The sequence below is a fragment of the Brachycentrus maculatus genome, unplaced genomic scaffold, assembly GCF_059751285.1.
Source record: "Brachycentrus maculatus isolate JH-2025_06_01 unplaced genomic scaffold, ASM5975128v1 h1tg000470l, whole genome shotgun sequence".
Classification (NCBI taxonomy): domain Eukaryota; kingdom Metazoa; phylum Arthropoda; class Insecta; order Trichoptera; family Brachycentridae; genus Brachycentrus; species Brachycentrus maculatus.
Window position 1 is genome coordinate 214,299 of NW_028281217.1, and position 19,477 is coordinate 233,775.

The 19,477-nt window shown below is 37.7% G+C and overlaps 2 protein-coding genes across 2 annotated transcripts; one reads left to right on the top strand and one right to left on the bottom strand.

Annotated features, from left to right (window-relative positions):
* On the top strand, positions 1 to 13,274 carry LOC148302243 (uncharacterized). Its single transcript, XM_088271920.1, has 4 exons — positions 1 to 350; positions 3,023 to 3,161; positions 7,593 to 9,488; positions 10,379 to 13,274. Exons 1-4 carry the CDS (start codon positions 334 to 336, stop codon positions 10,610 to 10,612), a joined length of 2,286 nt encoding a protein of 761 aa, XP_088128046.1. The 5' UTR covers positions 1 to 333; the 3' UTR covers positions 10,613 to 13,274.
* Positions 13,275 to 14,528: 1,254 nt separating this feature from the next.
* Positions 14,529 to 18,974, bottom strand: LOC148302244 (putative valine--tRNA ligase, cytoplasmic). The gene is made up of 2 exons (XM_088271921.1): positions 17,416 to 18,974; positions 14,529 to 16,197 (listed from the first exon to the last, which is right to left on the bottom strand). Exons 1-2 carry the CDS (start codon positions 18,806 to 18,808, stop codon positions 14,612 to 14,614), a joined length of 2,979 nt encoding a protein of 992 aa, XP_088128047.1. The 5' UTR covers positions 18,809 to 18,974; the 3' UTR covers positions 14,529 to 14,611.
* Positions 18,975 to 19,477: the final 503 nt, after the last annotated feature.

Below are 19,477 nucleotides of genomic sequence, written 5' to 3' on the forward strand. Positions count from 1 at the left end.
CTTTCAGTGCAGGACAAAACAATTCATAACATAAAAATGACAGCAGCTGTCTAAAGCCGTCCTCTGCGGAAGGGATTTTGGGATCTTTTCGGGTTTAACTTATCTCGATTATGGTTTTAAAATACCCTTTCTTAATTATAACCAGTGTATTAAAGCTTTTCATCCATATAATGTCTTCACGCGATGCCTATTTGACTTAAAATATAAGTTCTCGTACGATGTACAAATATTGGTTAAGAAATCAACAAGATAGTAAATTGATTTTTGAAGCTTTAACTTGTAGTTATTCTTGTGTTTGTGTCTATTTTAAGAAAAAGCGTCTCATTTCCAATCATGGCAGATGAAAAAGAGTGAGTTACTTTTGCATTATAAGTGATTTTTTTCAAATGATAATGCGACTGTTGATTTCCTTAATTTGCATAAAGTTATCAAACAAAAAATTAATGATTTAGTGTTACCATGTTTTCTAATTAAATATTACTTCGATGTAAATAAAACTTGAATGAATTTATCTGTATAATTCGAGTTTATGTCATAATTGCAAAGCAAGTCATTTAAATAATTTACAACCATCACGCTGCTTCCCGAAGTGGTAGGCAGAGAGAATAGAACGCCTAACCACTCTATCTTTTTAAACAATCTTCGCCTCTTCCATGTTCATGCCCCGATTATTATACCTTTTGACCATTTTCAATTATTTGAAGTACTTGATCATTCCAAGTTTTCCTCTGCTCCTATTTCTAACTACATTCGCCTCGTAAATTAGTTTTACTGTTATTTCCTCACTCATTCGTTCCACATGTCCAAACCATCTCAGCATACTTTTCTCAATTTCATTGATAATGCTTATCTCAGCCTTGCATTCTTTCCTTATTTCACGATTCAAACAACTGTCATACATTGTCTTGCTGTACATTCGTCTGAGACATTGCATTTTGATTGCTTTCATCTTTGTTTTGCCAACTCCATGCATTAGGGTTGCTACTAGGACTCCTTTGTGTACTGCTAGTTCAGCTTTCGCTATTTTAAATGTATCTATCAAATTTGAACATAGGAATTGTAGCATTTAGATAACAAACAAGGCTCATTTTTTATAAACTACGGGTTTGAAATAATCATACATACTTATTTCTTATTATTTTTTGACATATCATCAAAGATGTAGAAGAATATGGAAGTCTGGGCATTTACGGGGCTGATGACCGTCATAGGCTGGTTTAAGTGATCACTTTAATAATAATAATAAAACCCTTATCCGCACCCCAATGGTGCATAGGGCACTGCGTCATATAAACGCAGTGTTATCTTGATCGTTTACACATGAATGAAAGGTGATCAGCCCTCCGCTTCAGGTACAAGTCCAGGGTAATATTGAACAAATATGACAGTGAAAAAATTACTTATGTTATATTGAATAAATATGACAGTGAAAAAATCACTTTACACGCGTATAACATTCACAAATTCTACCAATTATTGACAACCACACTACTCAAATTTTTGGATGTTCTATATATATGAACCAATTTTGAAACATTATTCATGAATCACTAGAACTTCACTAGATACATCTATTGGTGAGATGTAAAGAAGCTTTTAATTAAGCAGAAACTCTTATATTAGTATGTGAGGTATTGTACTTTGAAGCATTGTTCTTGAATCACTAGAACTTCACTAGAGACATCTATTGGTGAGATGTAAAGAAGCTTTTAATTAAGCAGAAACTCTTATATTAGTATGTGAGGTATTGTATTTTGAAGCATTGTTCTTGAATCACTAGAACTTCACTAGATACATCTATTGGTGAGACGAAATAACTCCTGTAATTGGAGATAATCCAGATTTTGTGAACAAGTATTTGGACACACTCAAAATGTTGAAATATTTCTAATTGAAATTTTAAGACTTACATAAAAATTATTCAAAATCATTTGTTTTTAATATTTAAAATCATTTGTTTTATTCTTTTTGTTTATTATTATAATTATCATTTTTTTACTACTACTACTACTACCATCACGCCGTTTCTCCGCAGGGGTAGGCAGAGAGGATGGAACGCCACACTCTTCTGTCCTGACATACACTCCTCGCCTCCTTCACATCCATACATCTAGTCATACATGCCCTCCGATTACGCAGACTTTTGACACCGCCAGATTTTAGGTTCTGATTGATCTGATCGTGCCAAGTCTTTTTCGGTTGTCCACGTTCTGTTTTCCCTCTCACATTCGCCACATATATTTTCTTAGTCATTCTCTCGCTATCCATTCGCTCCACATGTCCATACCACCGCAAAGAGTTTTTTTTACTAACATAAATTGTATACATTTATTTAAATCACTATTTTAAACATATTTAAATTATTTTTTTGCAGAGACCCACCAAGCCACCTTGCGTGTCTTGTCGGTGGAGTTCTTTTTTAATACAATTTTTTTATTGTTTTACGATTTTAACCTAATATACACACAAAAAAGAGAAAATAATTGAGTATATATAAACATTTTACAATTTTCATAAAATTAACTCTTCATCATTCACCCATTCCTTTATTTGGTTTTTTTCTTGTTTCAAATATTGTAATTTCATTTGTCTTTTCTTATTTTGATTATTGTGAATCATTTGTTTTAGTCTTCTCGTTTTTGTTACATAAAATCACATTTTTTCTTCCTTTTTTGATGTTTGTCTGCCTCCGTAGTGTAATGATCAGCGCGCTCGGCTGCCGTTCTGGAGGTCCCGGGTTCGATTTCCAGGGGGGGGTCAAATAAATATAAGTGATTTTTTTCACCGTAATATTTATTCAATATTACCCTGGACTGGTACCTGAAGCGGAGGGCTGATCACCTTTCCTTCATGTGTAAACGATCAAGATAACACTGCGTTATATGACGCAGTGCCCTATGCACCATTGGGGTGCGGATAAGGGTTTAATTATTATTATTTGATGTTTGTAAATCTTTTTTGCTGTTGTTTTTTTCATCTTGTTTCTATTGTATAAAATCATTTGTATTTTTTCTTGTTTCAGTTTATGTGTCGAAGCCTCAACTTCTAAAAATGAAAGTAAAGATAATAACAGCGTAGCTGACGAATCTCACTTTTGCGAAGGGGTCAACTCCGAAGCTGTCAATATGGGCGTTCTGATCCCAGTGGAAAATGACTATCAAGTAAGATAAAAAACTGTATATTTTCACATTTTTGGTATTTTTACATAGATGAAGGAGAGTATGGAAGTCGGGGTATTTACGGAGCTTATTTTCAATTTATTTATTTTATAGTTAACATACACATTACAAACTTAAATTTAAAATAGAAAGGAGAGTGAATGCTGGGAACAGAGTGAATGGTGCACTAAAATCAGTTTTAGCAAATAAAAATCTATCAGCGGAAGCTAAACTGGCAGTACACAATGGAGTTCTGGTTCCAACCCTTATGTATGGAAGCGAAGCATGGAGTTGGCAAAAGAAGGATGAAAGCAGACTGAATGCAGTCGAAATGCGATCCCTCAGACGAATGTGTGGCAAAACGATGTTTGATAGATGTTCGAATGATGAAATAAGGAAAGAATGTAAGGCTGAGATAAGCATTATCGATAAAATTAAGAAAGGTGTGTTGAGATGGTTTGGACATGTGGAGCGTATGAGTGAAGAAAGAACGGTTAAACAAATTTATGGGGCGAATGTAGTTGGAAAAAGAAGCAGAGGACGACCGAGGAAAACTTGGCACAATCAGGTATGTCAAATACTTGAAAGCGGCCGGGTCAGGAGTCGTAATAATCGTCGGGTATGTATGAGGAGATGCATGAATGTAGAAGAGGCAAAGAATGTTTGCAAAGACAGAGTGGTGTGGCGTTCGATTCTCTCTGCCTACCCCTGCGGGGAAGCGGCGTGATGGTTAGTTAGTTAGTTAGTTAGTTACATTAACAAAAATAGAAAATAAGCCAGAATACTATTGAGAAAGGTGTAGAAGAATCCCGCTTCGGAAAATTCCTTCAGACACATGGAACAGATTAATATCCAATGAGATATTGTTCAACATAGCGGTAGCTCTTCCTACAGGCATAACCATCGGCAGGTTGGTCCTGTGTATAGGAATGTGAAACAAGCTATGCTGACGCTGACTTAGGTAACTATCGGGAACATACAGACCAACGTTCCGGATAATTTCAGGATTATCCATCATACCGCGCAACAATGGATAAAAATGGGTAGTCAAATACACATTCCTTCTAGTCTTTAGAGACTATTATTATGACCTGTGAAAGCTAAACTGGCAGTACACAGTGGAGTCCTGGTACCAACCCAAATGCATGGAAGTGAAACATGGAGTTGGCAAAAGAAGGATGAAAGTAGACTGAATGCCGTCGAAATGCGATCTCTCAGAAGAATGTGCGACAAAACGATGTATGATAGATGTTTGAATAGTGAAATAAGGAAGGAATGCATGCAAGTAAAATTTAAATTAAAAATGGAAAAATATTACCCAAAGTAACTGCCGAATCAATTAATGAAACCTTACAATACACTCCTTACAACATTTGGAGTGTGTCTAAATACTTGTGTTTACAAATCTGGATTATCTCCAATTACAGGAGTTATTTTCATATTATTTTTTGACATCTCAACATAGATGAATAAGAATAAGCCCTATGACGTCGGGTTGTGGTCCCGTGGTTAGTGTCGCGGACTCTTAAGTCAGAGTTTTTCGGTTCGAACCAACTCTACCACAATTTGATACATATTTCTAATAATGAGCCGCTTAGGCTCACAGAAATAGTATGAAATTGAAATATTTGTGAAAATAATAAAAACACAAATATTTATCTTTTTTTTTAAATAAATATATATATATATATATATATATATTTGCCAATGGTGTCCGCTTATGTTCCAGAACCGGTTCAACTTGGGCAGGCACTGCAAGCAAGAACATCGAGCCCATATGTTCAAGCACCGATGCGTAACTTGCAATTATAGAAGAAATAAATACATATTGATTTAGCTAGAAGAAACAAAAATCCATTGATGATATCGCTCGAAAGAGATGAATGTAGATCTGAGTGTGAAATATTGGTAAATGGGGAGATTTTGGAACAGGTAGATGATTTCATATATTTGGGTAGTATGTTTTCTAGGGATGGAAAGATTGATAGACATAGAAAGGAGAGTGAATGCTGGGAACAGAGTGAATGGTGCACTAAAATCAGTTTTAGCAAATAAAAATCTATCAGCGGAAGCTAAACTGGCAGTACACAATGGAGTTCTGGTTCCAACCCTAATGTATGGAAGCGAAGCATGGAGTTGGCAAAAGAAGGATGAAAGCAGACTGAATGCAGTCGAAATGCGATCCCTCAGACGAATGTGTGGCAAAACGATGTTTGATAGATGTTCGAATGATGAAATAAGGAAAGAATGTAAGGCTGAGATAAGCATTATCGATAAAATTAAGAAAGGTGTGTTGAGATGGTTTGGACATGTGGAGCGTATGAGTGAAGAAAGAACGGTTAAACAAATTTATGGAGCGAATGTAGTTGGAAAAAGAAGCAGAGGACGACCGAGGAAAACTTGGCGAAATCAGGTATGTCAAATACTTGAAAGCGGCCGGGTCAGGAGTCGTAATAATCGTCGGGTATGTATGAGGAGATGCATGAATGTAGAAGAGGCTAAGAATGTTTGCAAAGACAGAGTGGTGTGGCGTTCGATTCTCTCTGCCTACCCCTGCGGGGAAGCGGCGTGATGGTTAGTTAGTTAGTTAGTTAGATATCGCTCACTCCTTTCAAGAACGTCATAAATCAAAAATTGACAATTTTCAGTTGTGCATGTTTTCAAAATGCCCAGAAAATGTACTATATCCCAGCAAAAGCGGCATATTTTTAACTTAATATTTACCCGCCACAGGGCAGAAAGTGTTGTTTTTGCATTTTGAAGAAAAGGTATTGTTTAATTATTTTTGTAAATATACTAAATATTTTTCAAATGGAGAAAAAACCTTCAGGTTTTACCTAAAAAGATCTGTTGCATAGTAAAAAGTTCGATAAGTGGATTGATATTTATTTTTGATATATTGTGTTATATTTTCAAAATTTAAAAACGTTCTCCTGAGAAATCAAGTTTTTTGATTTATGACGTTCTTGAAAGGAGTGAGCGATATATATATATATATTTATATATATATATATATATATATATATATATATATATATATATATATATATATATATATATATATATATATATATTTATTTAAAAAAAAAAGATATATATATATATATATATATATATATATATATATATATATATATATATATATATATATATATATATATATATATAATATATATATATATATCGCTCACTCCTTTCAAGAACGTCATAAATCAAAAAACTTGATTTCTCAGGAGAACGTTTTTAAATTTTGAAAATATAACACAATATATCAAAAATAAATATCAATCCACTTATCGAACTTTTTACTATGCAACAGATCTTTTTAGGTAAAACCTGAAGGTTTTTTCTCCATTTGAAAAATATTTAGTATATTTACAAAAATAATTAAACAATACCTTTTCTTCAAAATGCAAAAACAACACTTTCTGCCCTGTGGCGGGTAAATATTAAGTTAAAAATATGCCGCTTTTGCTGGGATATAGTACATTTTCTGGGCATTTTGAAAACATGCACAACTGAAAATTGTCAATTTTTGATTTATGACGTTCTTGAAAGGAGTGAGCGATATCTAACTAACTAACTAACTAACCATCACGCCGCTTCCCCGCAGGGGTAGGCAGAGAGAATCGAACGCCACACCACTCTGTCTTTGCAAACATTCTTAGCCTCTTCTACATTCATGCATCTCCTCATACATACCCGACGATTATTACGACTCCTGACCCGGCCGCTTTCAAGTATTTGACATACCTGATTTCGCCAAGTTTTCCTCGGTCGTCCTCTGCTTCTTTTTCCAACTACATTCGCTCCATAAATTTGTTTAACCGTTCTTTCTTCACTCATACGCTCCACATGTCCAAACCATCTCAACACACCTTTCTTAATTTTATCGATAATGCTTATCTCAGCCTTACATTCTTTCCTTATTTCATCATTCGAACATCTATCAAACATCGTTTTGCCACACATTCGTCTGAGGGATCGCATTTCGACTGCATTCAGTCTGCTTTCATCCTTCTTTTGCCAACTCCATGCTTCGCTTCCATACATTAGGGTTGGAACCAGAACTCCATTGTGTACTGCCAGTTTAGCTTCCGCTGATAGATTTTTATTTGCTAAAACTGATTTTAGTGCACCATTCACTCTGTTCCCAGCATTCACTCTCCTTTCTATGTCTATCAATCTTTCCATCCCTAGAAAACATACTACCCAAATATATGAAATCATCTACCTGTTCCAAAATCTCCCCATTTACCAATATTTCACACTCAGATCTACATTCATCTCTTTCGAGCGATATCATCAATGGATTTTTGTTTCTTCTAGCTAAATCAATATGTATTTATTTCTTCTATAATTCTTCTTCATCTATGTTGAGATGTCAAAAAATAATACACACTGTTAATGTTAAATTTTTTTTCTTTTTTTCAGGAAAGCATTCAAGATTTTGAAGAAAAAAAAATAGCTAATGATTTGTATATTAATTGTAAAAATACAGAAGATTCTTTAGTTGATGAATCGTTAGATGACACTTTACGGATATCTACATCTGTCGATGTAAATATGGATGAAACTAGTGTACATAATAGTAAAGATACTTACATCGAAGATGAAAATAGTTTAGAAACGTGTAAAAGTATTAGTAATATGGAATCAGAATCTGATAACACCGTCGGGACATTGTCAGAAGCGTTAGATGCTAGAAACGACGATGAAAATACAGACACAAGTGATGAATTAGTTTTAGTAGATAAGAAAAATGATCCACCGCGAAAAGATGACGAAATAATGATAGCTTTAAACGATGATAGTACATCGCAGACGGATGGCATCAAATATGTGCTTTTGAGTGAAGAGAATTCATCGCAAATGGATAGTAAATGTGATGACGCTACATCGTCACGAAATAATGACAGCGTATTAGGTAGTCAATTAGATCAAGATAGTTTAAAAGTATCCGAGGTGAGTCTGAGTGAGTTAGAAGGAGAATCGACGGTACAGGAAGATTCCATATCCTATGAATCCCATTTTCCAGAAATAAAGCAAGAAATTACTGATAATGAGGGATCGCAACAGACGGCACACGAAGAGTTGCCGGACGATGGATTGGACACGGGGCAGACAGAAGACGCAGACGGACCGTACATCAAGCAAGAATCGATAGACAAAGACGTGTCAGAAAGTGATCATCTCTTACATCTTATGCCCTCCGATTCCATGCAAAATTCTGACATATTCGAGCCAGATATCAAAGAAGAAATGATAGAATATGAGAGAGATATCGATGAAAATCTCGATAACAGAAACGAAATGAACGCGGAAGTCAAACAGGAATGCGGCGCTTTCGTATTTGATCAGATGATCCACGTCAAAGAAGAGGTTTTGGCGGGACCAGCCTCATCGTACTCCGATCAAAAGTCGCAGATGTTTGAACAAGTCGTTCCCGTGTCTCTGAAGAGCAACAGCGAATTCCACAACGGCGGCCTTAAGCCCGACTCCACCGAAGAAGAGGTCATCCTCCCTTCGTCCGTATTGCAAATCGCACCAGTTGCTGCGAGAAAACTGGACGTTTTACAAGACATGGACGAAGAAGTCGATGAGCTGCTAGCCCCACGCGTCTTCGAATGCTCCATCTGCCAGAAAAAGTATCAAAACGTCGCGACGTTCCAACGGCACGTGAAAATACACCAGTTAACGCCCGCCTCACCAGTAAAGGCTGACAAAAAACCAGATACAATCGCGCCTGTTTCAAGTCTGATTATTTCAAAAGACGGAGTGTACCCTTGCTCCTGCGGCAAAGAATTCAAACGACGCAGTAGCGCTACGGCTTGTCTGAAGTCTCACAAGACCGCCGGATATACTTGCCAATGGTGTCCGCTTATGTTCCAGAACCGGTTCAACTTGGGCAGGCACTGCAAGCAAGAACATCGAGCCCATATGTTCAAGCACCGATGCGTAACTTGCAAGAGGTCCTTTGCGCGCAAAAGCGGCCTGGCCCGGCACACGAAAATGCACATCCGCGATCTGAAGAAGCAGATCGCTGCCAAACCCGTAGAGACACAGATCATCAGTCTAGACTCGGACGAGGACGGGAGCAACGCTCACCTGTCGTGCAAGTTTTGCAATATAGAGTATAGCAACGCCACCGAACTCAAGAGACACCTGATGAAGAAGCATCCGGCTATCCACGATACCGAGGAGTTGGAGACGGCCAAGAGGAAAGAGCTGTCCATCAAGTTCAAGTTCAACTGCAGGACTTGCGGCAGGGGGTATCCTACACTGGGAGCGCTCACCTTACACAATAAATCGGACCATAAAAAGAGAAAGGTAAGAGAAATATAATTAACTAATTAACCATCACGGCGCTTAGAACGCAGTGCCGCTTTCTTTGTCATTGGTCTTTGCAAACATTCTTCGCCTTTTCTTTGTGCTTTCTATTTCCTTTTAACCTAACTGACCCAAGCAACATGTGGCCCGGTACATGGTACAGCTAGTATTAAAATTTGATTTCACCCTCCTGGGAATCTAATCCGGGGAATCCTTTTATCCTTCTCCTTCCCGCTAAATCTATTATTTTATACCATACCCTTTTTTTTAAATCTCTGAATGTTTTTTAATAGTTTTATACCATAAATCGCTCATCGTTGATTTTTCAGGAGAACGTTTTTAAAGTTTAAAAATATAACACAATGTATTAAAAATAAATATCAAGCCACTCATTGAACTTTTTACTGTGCAACAGATCTTTTTAGGTAAAACCTGGATGTTTTTTCTCCATTTGAAAAATATTTAGTATTTAAAAAAAAATAATTAAACAATATGTTTTCTTCAAAATGCAAAAACAACATTTTCTGCCCTGTAGCGGGTAAATATTAAGTTAAAAATATGCCTCTTTTGCTGGGATATAGTACATTTTCTGGGCATTCCGAAAACATGCACAACTGAGTGAGCGAAAATTTGAATTGTTTAATTGGCTTTTTTTTTAACGTAACAATTTTTTGTTAATGTAGTGTAATATTTATTATTGTTAATGTAATTATTGTTTATCTTTTTTTTTATATGTAAGCTGTACAATTCCCGAATAAATAAAAATAAATAAAATCTCCATCAAGTTAAAAAGAAATAAAATCTCAGCATGTCAAATGGAATTCTCAACTTGATAAATTTAATCCTCAACATGTTCAATTTAATTCTCAACTGGTTTTAATTCCCCCCAGGTGACGTTTGAGTGCGAGCGCTGCCGGGAGGGCTTCCCCACGCGCAGCGAGCTGTCCTCGCACCGCCGCCTGCACTGCCGCGGCGTGGCGGCGCCCGCGCAGCCGGCGCACTGCTGCGACGTGTGCGGGCTCGCCTTCCCCACGCACGCGCACATGGCCCAGCACCGCACCTCGCACCCTTTCCTCACCTTCTCCCGGGACGACAACACCAACTCCAGGATCTTCTTCAAGTAGGGCGAGACTGCCGACTCTTGGACTCCTATTGGATGGCCAAATGCAGCGTGACTGCAACGCTAGCTAGTCCGTTATTATCATCACATGTACAATTTGCTACAGGATGGCTGACTCTTCGGCTCCTGTCGGAGTAGTGATCAAGTGGGCAGATGGAGTGTGACTAGCTGGTCGAAGGTTGGGGTCGTTAGCTAGTCCGTTGCCGCCATAGCCTGCATGAGTAGCCACGAAATGGCCAAATGCACAATTGGGTTTGGAATGGTTAGATGCGACATTGGTCATCAGCTAGTCAGTTAATACCATCTCATGAATAATTAGCTACGGAATGGCTAGATGTGGTATCACTGCGTTGTTGGCTAGTCCGTTACTACCATCGTACGTACAATTAGCTACAGAATGGCCAAATGCAGCATGACTGGGTCGTTATCATGCACAATTAGGTATCGAATGGCCAAAAGCGGCATGACTGCAACACTAACTAGTCCGTTATTATCATCATACGTACAATTAGCTACGGAATGGCCAGATGCAGCATGACTGCTTCATTCGCTAGTTTTTTCCTATCATCACATGTATAAATAACTACGAAATGGTCATATGCGGTATGACTGGGTCGTTAGCTAGTCTGTTTCTACCATCACCTGCACAATCAACACCTAGTTAGCTACTGAAAGGCCAGATGCAGCATGACTGTGTTGTTAGTTATGGAATGCAGTAGGACTAGTTAGCCCGTTATTATCATCTCGCATACAATTAGCTACGGAATGGCCAGATGTAGCATGACTGCTTCATTGGCTAGTTTTTTCCTATCATCACATGTATAATTAACTACAGAATGGTCATATGCGGTATGACTGGGTCGTTAGCTAGTCTGTTTCTACCATCACCTGCACAATCAACACCTAGTTAGCTACTGAAACGCCAAATGCAGCATGACTGTGTTGATAGCTATGGAATGGCCAGATACGGCATGACTGCAACGCTAGCTACTCCGTTTCTACCATTGTATGGAATATACATATCGCTCACTCCTTTCAAGAACGTCATAAATCAAAAAACTGTATTTTTCAGGAGAACGTTTTTAAAGTTTAAAAATATAACACAATGTATTAAAAATAAATATCAAGCAACTTATTGAACTTTTTACTACGCAACAGATCTTTTTAAGTAAAACATGAAGATTTTTTCTCCATTTGAAAATTTTTTAGTTTATTTAAAAAAATAATTAAACAACACCTTTTCTTAAAAATGCAAAAGCAACATTTTCTGCCCTGTAGCGGGTAAATATTAAGTTAAAAATATGCCTCTTTTGCTGGGATATAGTTCATTTTCTGAGCATTCCGAAAACATGCACAACTGAAAATTTACAAATTTTGATTTATGACGTTCTTGAAAGGAGTGAGCGATATGTATGTATATTCCATATTAATTAATTATGGAATGGCCATATGCAGCATGACTGCAATGCTAGCTAGTCCGTTTCCTAAATGACAAATGACATTTGAAATAAAACCCAGCATCAGGAAACCTAATTTAACCTGAACGCTTTCATCTTGGCAGCCATTTTTATGTATATTTTTTTTTATAACCTTTTGAGTGTGTCCAACCAATCTGGGTCTCCTCCACTTGGGAGTTATTTTTACATTTTTGACATTTCAACATAGATGAAGAAGACTATGGAACTGTGGGTATTTACAGGGATTGTGATACATCCAAACATCCAAATAAAAGGGTCTCTGCTAAATAAAACCTTTCAGAATCCAACCGTATATGGTTCCAGTAAATTCACATGTACAGTGTCATGAGATTAATGATATATTTTATTTCAATTTTATTTACGGCTAATGCCTTTTACAATATTATAAAAAATATGTACAGTAACAATAAAGAACACACTAATAAAAATCATTTACAACATTTTGAGTGTGTCCAAATACTTGTTCACAAAATCTGGATTATCTCCAATTACAGGAGTTATTTTCATATTATTTTTTTGACATCTCATCAAAGATGAAGAAGAATATGGAAGTCTGGGCATTTACGGCGTTTCTCATGTGTGTGATTATAATCCAGGATTCGGATCTCACATACTAATATAAGAGTTTCTGCTTAAAAAAAGGCTTCTTTACATCTCACCAATAGATGTCTCTAGTGAAGTTCTAGTGATTCATGAACAAGGTTTCTAAATTGATTCATATATATAGAACTTCCAAGAATTTGAGTAGTGTGGTTGTCAATAATGGGTAGAATTGGTGAATGTTACACGTGTGTAAAGTGATCACTTAAACCAGCCTATGACGGTCGTCAGCCCCGTAAATGCCCAGACTTCCATATTCTTCTTCATCTTTGATGAGATGTCAAAAAAATAATATGAAAATACAACTTAGTAGACTCAAAAAATCTGTGTTTGATTTAAAATTAATACATAAATTAAATTTTTCCATTATAACATGGAGAAGAAATGCTATGTTGAGATGTCAAAAAAGGATACTTCAACGATCGTCAAAAATGAATTCAAGTGACATAAAATAGGAAGTAATGTTTTGTACGTCCTTATGTATATAGTTTGTTACAGATTTAGAAATAACGTTAAAAAACCACCCTGTAAATATATCTTTATTTTGTACATATTATCTCAATAAATTTCTTGCCATTTTTCTTGGAATTTTTTTATTTTTTCACGCATTTACCATTCATCCTGATAGCTTGACTCTGGCCAGTGTCTGTACACGGCGGATTCTTCAGTATGCGTGAAAATGGTGGTTGTGATCGGTAGCCTGGAGGGGGAGAGAGGGAGAGGAAGATCCCCACACGATGGACCGATGGAGTTAAGGCAGCAGCAGGCACCTCGGTGGTTGAAGCGCTACGTGCAGCGCAGTCTAGGGATAACTGGAGAAGAGTCATTGCTTCCTCAAGGGTCACAACCCTCAGTAATGAGGAGTAAGACAGGAGAGACCATTCTGGCCATGATTGACAATGACATATGGAAAATCGTGACAATTGTGGGATGTATATACCAGTTCCAAAAATTTGAGTACTGTGGTTGTCAATCATGGGATCCTTGAAAATGACCCTTTGAACCAGCCTATGACAAGTCGTAAGCTGCGTAAATACGCGGACTTCTATTTTCTTCTTCAATTTCAATTTATTCAACAAAAAAATAATATATACATAACAAACAATATTCAAGGCGTATATATTAAAAGTAAGCAAGAAGACTTAAAGGTGTAGAAGAATCCCGCTTCGGAAAACTCCTTCGGACACATGGAACAGATCAATATCCAATGTGATATTGTTGTGAAACAATCTATGTCGACGCTGTCTTAGGTAACTATCAGGAACATACAGACCAATGTTCCGGATAATTTCAGGATTATCCATCATACTTTGTATGCTGATATATCAATAATCACACATTTAAAACAGTTAGATCAAATGATATATACACAGAGGTTAGGGATGGAACAAAACTTTTTATAAATAGACTTTTTATTACAAGGTCAAATATTAATACAATTTCTGAATACGAATAGTACATTATCACACTTTTTGCGGGAAATGCTTAAAAGCGTCTTTTACATACTGTTGGTAGAGAGCGGGAGACGCCTGCAAACATTGTACAGATGGGAATTGGATGTTGCGGCTACTTGTGATTAGTATACTGAGGGTCGGGCGGCAGACTGCCGGAGTATAATTAGGGTCCTTTTCCATACTGTTAGTAGAGAGCGGGAGACGCTTATAAGCGTTCTATTTGCTTACTTTAGGTAGAGCGCGAGAGACGCCTGCAAACATTGTACAGATGGGAATTGAGTGTTGCGGCTACTTGTGATTAGTATACTGAGGGTCGGGCGGCAGACTGCCAGAGCATAATTAGGGTCGGGGTTGATGAACAAAACCACCCGATAACAATGTGTTTTTTTTTTTTTGCAGAGACCCACCAAGCCACCTTGTGTGTATTGTCGGTGGAGTTATTACAAGTATGCATAGTACTTGCAAAAACTATCAACTGCTCTCCTCCAATTGAGCTAATTTTGCCAGATCTTCTCGCAAAGCTTTGATCTTTCTCACGTGCGACAGTCTAACCTCTTCAGTCACCTTCATCTTATATCCGTCAGTGACCATCACAGCTTCCAGCTTCTCCAGACTCTTCGAAATCTTATCCTTCTTTTTCAGCAATTTCTCTTTCCCGATGCTCAAAAATCCGACAGCATCTAAGTTCGGCAGCTCAAAGAAGGCCTTGCAATTGTTTCTGTCAGAAAAGCTCCACAAATCTGACGAAATCACATCAAATTCTTTGACAACAACTTTCTTTGTTTTTGTAAGATTTTGTATCAGTTTGGAATTTTCAATCACCACTTTTTTAATATAATCATTGTAGCATTCAATCAAAACGTTCGGTTTAATTTTATTCGATATATTGTAAGTCCCTTTCATTTGTCTGACGGTCGAAATGATATTGATCACGGAGTCCATCTTGTTTTCTAGATCTGTGTCTCTCAGATTTTTAAACCACTCCGATTCCGGGAATCGCGGGTTATTGAAATCATCCGTGTATTCAAAGATGCAGTTTCGACGCAATATAATTGCTGGAATCAGTTCTTCGGAGAGGTATGGCATAAAAGGAGCCAAGCAATGCAAAGACGTGGCGAGACACACCGCTGATGTGTGACAATGTGCCGCCAATTTGTCTGCGTTTTCTCGAACACTCAAGTCCGACCTCAGTGAATCTTTTGTGTATTCAATGTAAAAATCACACATTTCACTATATAGGAAATTTTTAATAGCGGCCGTAGCAATATGGAAATTGAATTCGTGTAGACTTTGGTTCACGGTTTCAACTAAATGACTCATCCTGCTTAAAATCCAACGGTCTATTGGGGACAAATCGGACATTTTGATATTTTCGATGTTGCCGCAATCATTTACGACATCAAACGCATTTTTAAAGTACTTAACGCACTGCCAGATTTTGTTGCAGAACAACGCGTCCGCGTGGCATTCATCTACGTCAAATTGTATGTAATGACTTGTAACATTCTTGCTGCAGAGCGAAAATCGCAATGCGTCAGCTCCGCAGGCAGGAATTCCATTGGGAAACTGTTTTTTCTGTCCGCGCAAGGCTTTGTTCAACTCATCAAAAGACAGAGTCCCTTGCTCAAAAGATGTCTTTGCTTTATGGTTCAATTGCTCTAAGCTGATTCCATTTATGACATCTTCCGGGTCGATCACGTTGCCTTTGCTCTTAGACATCTTAGCTCCGGACGAATCAGAAATAACACCGTGCAATAAAACCTTATCAAATGGAAGTTTTCCCGTCAGTTCTGTGCCCAACATGACCATTCTACACACCCAAAAGCACAATATATCATGTCCTGTGATCATCACGTCTAACGGATAGTAGTTTTGAAGGTCTTCGGAGTTGTTAGGCCAGCCCAGTGAAGAAAATGGATACAGTCCTGAGGAAAACCAAGTATCTAGAACATCACTGTCTTGTTCGCAAGTTATTTCTGATTTAGGAGTTGATAATTTGGATGCTCCAATTTCTAGAGCTTCATCTGCTCCGTTTGAGGCTATCCAAATGAATTGATCTGAAAATTAAAAGTTACAAATTATTTTGTAAAATGGTTGTATTTTTAACCCTTTCCGGTCCGCAGTAATAAAAAAAAAAAAATAGATTGATAGTTACATTCCAATTGGAAAAAAATCTTTTGTCCTCTGCTCCACATACTGTTGTAATAGATACGAGTGACAAAGATGTAAGCTTGGAATAAATAAATAATACTAATGATGAGAAAAATGTGGAATAACATCCGACATGGGACCTAAGAGCAAAAAATTTATGTCGATTGAGATTCGACATTGGACCAGTAAGGGCTAAAATAAAAATTTAATAATCATATCCAGGGTGAATTATCCAGGCGTCGGAAGACCCCAAAAGAGATGGTCCGACGACATAGTCGCTATGGGGGGTAGAAACTGGAAGCAGCAACCGCCCGGAGGAAATGGAAAGAAGGGGAAGAGACCTATATCCAGCAGTAGAGGTCAGAGGGCTCATGAAGAAGAAGATTGTGAAGTGTTTAGATGGATGAAAGTTTATAAATTATGGTACTGAAAGTAGCAAAATAATTAGTCAGTATACTAGCTTCATTCGTCATTCGAACCCTTATCCGCATGCCAATCGTGCATATGGCACTGCATCATATAAAGCAGTGTTATCTTGATTGTTAGCGCACGAAGGAAGGGTGATCAGCCCTCTGCTTTTGGTACCAGTCCAGGGTAATATTGAATAAATATTAGAGTGAAAAAAAACACTAATATTTATTAGACGTCCCTCTGGGTATCGAACCCGGGACCTCCGGAACGGTGGCCGAGCGTGCTGACCATTACACTACGGAGGTGAACATATTAGCGGGTATATTAGCTTAACAAATAAATATGAATATTTACATATAAAGCGCCCTTGTTAGTATTTTCCGAAAATGGCGCTGTATATATTATCCAAAATTATTATTATTTATTTTTATTATAAAATCAGTTATTTAGTTTAACAAATAAATATGAATATTATTTTATATTTTAAAAAAAAGATTTATTTATGTTTTTATTATTCACACGAATATTTCAATTTCATACTATTTCTGTGAGCCTAAGCGGCCATTATTAGAAATAGGTATCAAATTTTGTTAGATAGGGTTCGAGCCGAGAAACTCTGACTTAGGAGTCTGCGACACTAACCACGGGACCACGTCCCGACACTGTAAGTCAGTAAATTAGTTACACAAATAAATATGAATATGAATATTCACCTGGTTGACCATTTTTAAAACATTTGTAAGCCGGGATTCGGTGTCCCCACCACAGCTGCCTAGAGATGCACCAATCCCTCTCTTCCTCGAGCCACCTGTTCCAGTTATTTACGAAACCTTCCGGAAAGATCTTCAGATCCCCTTTCCGTACGCTTTCGAGGGCCCTCCGGGCCAGGTTCTTGCAGTCCACATACCACTGTGAGCGCGGCAACAATTCCACAACGTCCCCGGTACGACTGCACACGGGGATCATCATGGAATGATTCCGGATGTTTCTGATCAATCCCTTTTTGTCCAATTCTCCCACCACCAAATCCCTGGCTTGATACCGGTTTAAGCTAGAAAACACCCCGAATCCGTCTTCAATACACCCGGATTCGTTGATGACTGGCACCATTTCAAAATCGAATGTTTTCGCTATTTCGTAGTCATTTCTGTCGTGCGCCGGAGTGATTTTGACCGCTCCTGTGCCGAAATTTTTATCAACCCTGACATCGGCTACAATTGGCAAATATTTTTTCAAAAATGGATGTTGGACAAGGCTTCCGACATACTTTGAAAAGCGGTCATCGCTCGGATGCACGGCTATCGCGACATCTCCTAAAATAGTCTCCGGTCTCGTAGTAGCGACGATAATTTCTTCATCGCTGTCTTTTAATTTGTAAGCGAACTCCGTCAGCAGCCCGAATTTCACAGGCTTCGGATAAGATGGAATCGTAACTTCACTCGGCCCGACGATATTCAAAATGTCCACTTCGATATCTGAAATCGTTGAGCGCAATTCGCAACACCAATTTACTAAGTTGTTAGACCTGTATATCAAGCCTTCGTTGAATAGTTTAATGAATGCGTAGTTGACCGATTTCGATCGTTTTTCATCCATTGTGAATACCTCACGCGACCAATCCAGGCTTACGCCGAGTCTTTTCAACTGTTTCTGAATTTTCCCGCTGTTTTTTTCTTTCCAACTCCAGACTTCTCTTTGAAAGTCTTCTCTGCCTAACGAATGGCGATCGATTCCTTTTTTATGTAAATATTTTTCAACTACAGCTTGCGTCGCTATCCCGGCGTGATCTGTTCCGGGAATCCACGCGACGTTGAAGCCTCGCATTCTCATCCATCTTGACAAGACGTCTTGCAATGTCGCCGTCAAGGCGTGTCCCAAATGCAGAGATCCGGTGACATTCGGCGGCGGCAGAACTAAACTGAACTTTTCGCCATTTTTCGCGACGAATCTTCCTTCTTTTTCCCATTTTTCGTACTTTCCGCTCTCGACGACGACCGGCTTGTACGCGTCGCCCAAAGTTAGTATAACTTTTTCACTGGACAAGGCTCTGCAGAAGCTTCTATTATGTTTACGTATCTTAACCAACAAATACCTTGCCGAATTCATGGTGGCTTGAAACACAAATTTCCATCCGTAATAACGTATTTACAGAAAAATATGAAAATTTAGGACAAAAATATTATACTATTTTGCAGAAATTAAATAAAATATATTATGAGTTTTATTATTTTAAAGTATCAAGTACATGGCGGCGAAATGTCAAAAATAACCTGAGATAAATATTGACAGTTGCTGTCATTTTTTTAAATGGGGTAGGTACTTATTTTAATCAAATAATAAAAATATTTCTTCTTCGTGGGCTACAATCTTTATGATGATTATGCTTTTTTCGTGGTCAATCTCCACCCTTCTCTATCTTCCGCTCGTCTCTTCAACTCGACATACCCGCTACAATGCTTGTCGGAGATAATTTGGTCCGACGGGGTTATTCTCTCTAGTTTGTGCCTTCGCACATGTCTTCAGCAATCGTAAGAAGCAGTTCTGGGTATATTGTACAATGGCTTATCTATTTTGATTGATGTTTTATTAGATTAAGCATTTACACTTTTCAGAATCTTGTTGTTCCTTACATATTCAAATTAATGAATCCCTGACATGCGCCTGCATTTACCAGGTGACACCGTTCTGCCTGCACGATAGTCCCCTCACTTTTACAAAAACAAAGGAAGAACAAAATTTGGTTAAGGTATATCAAGTTTGTTAAATTTTGGCATT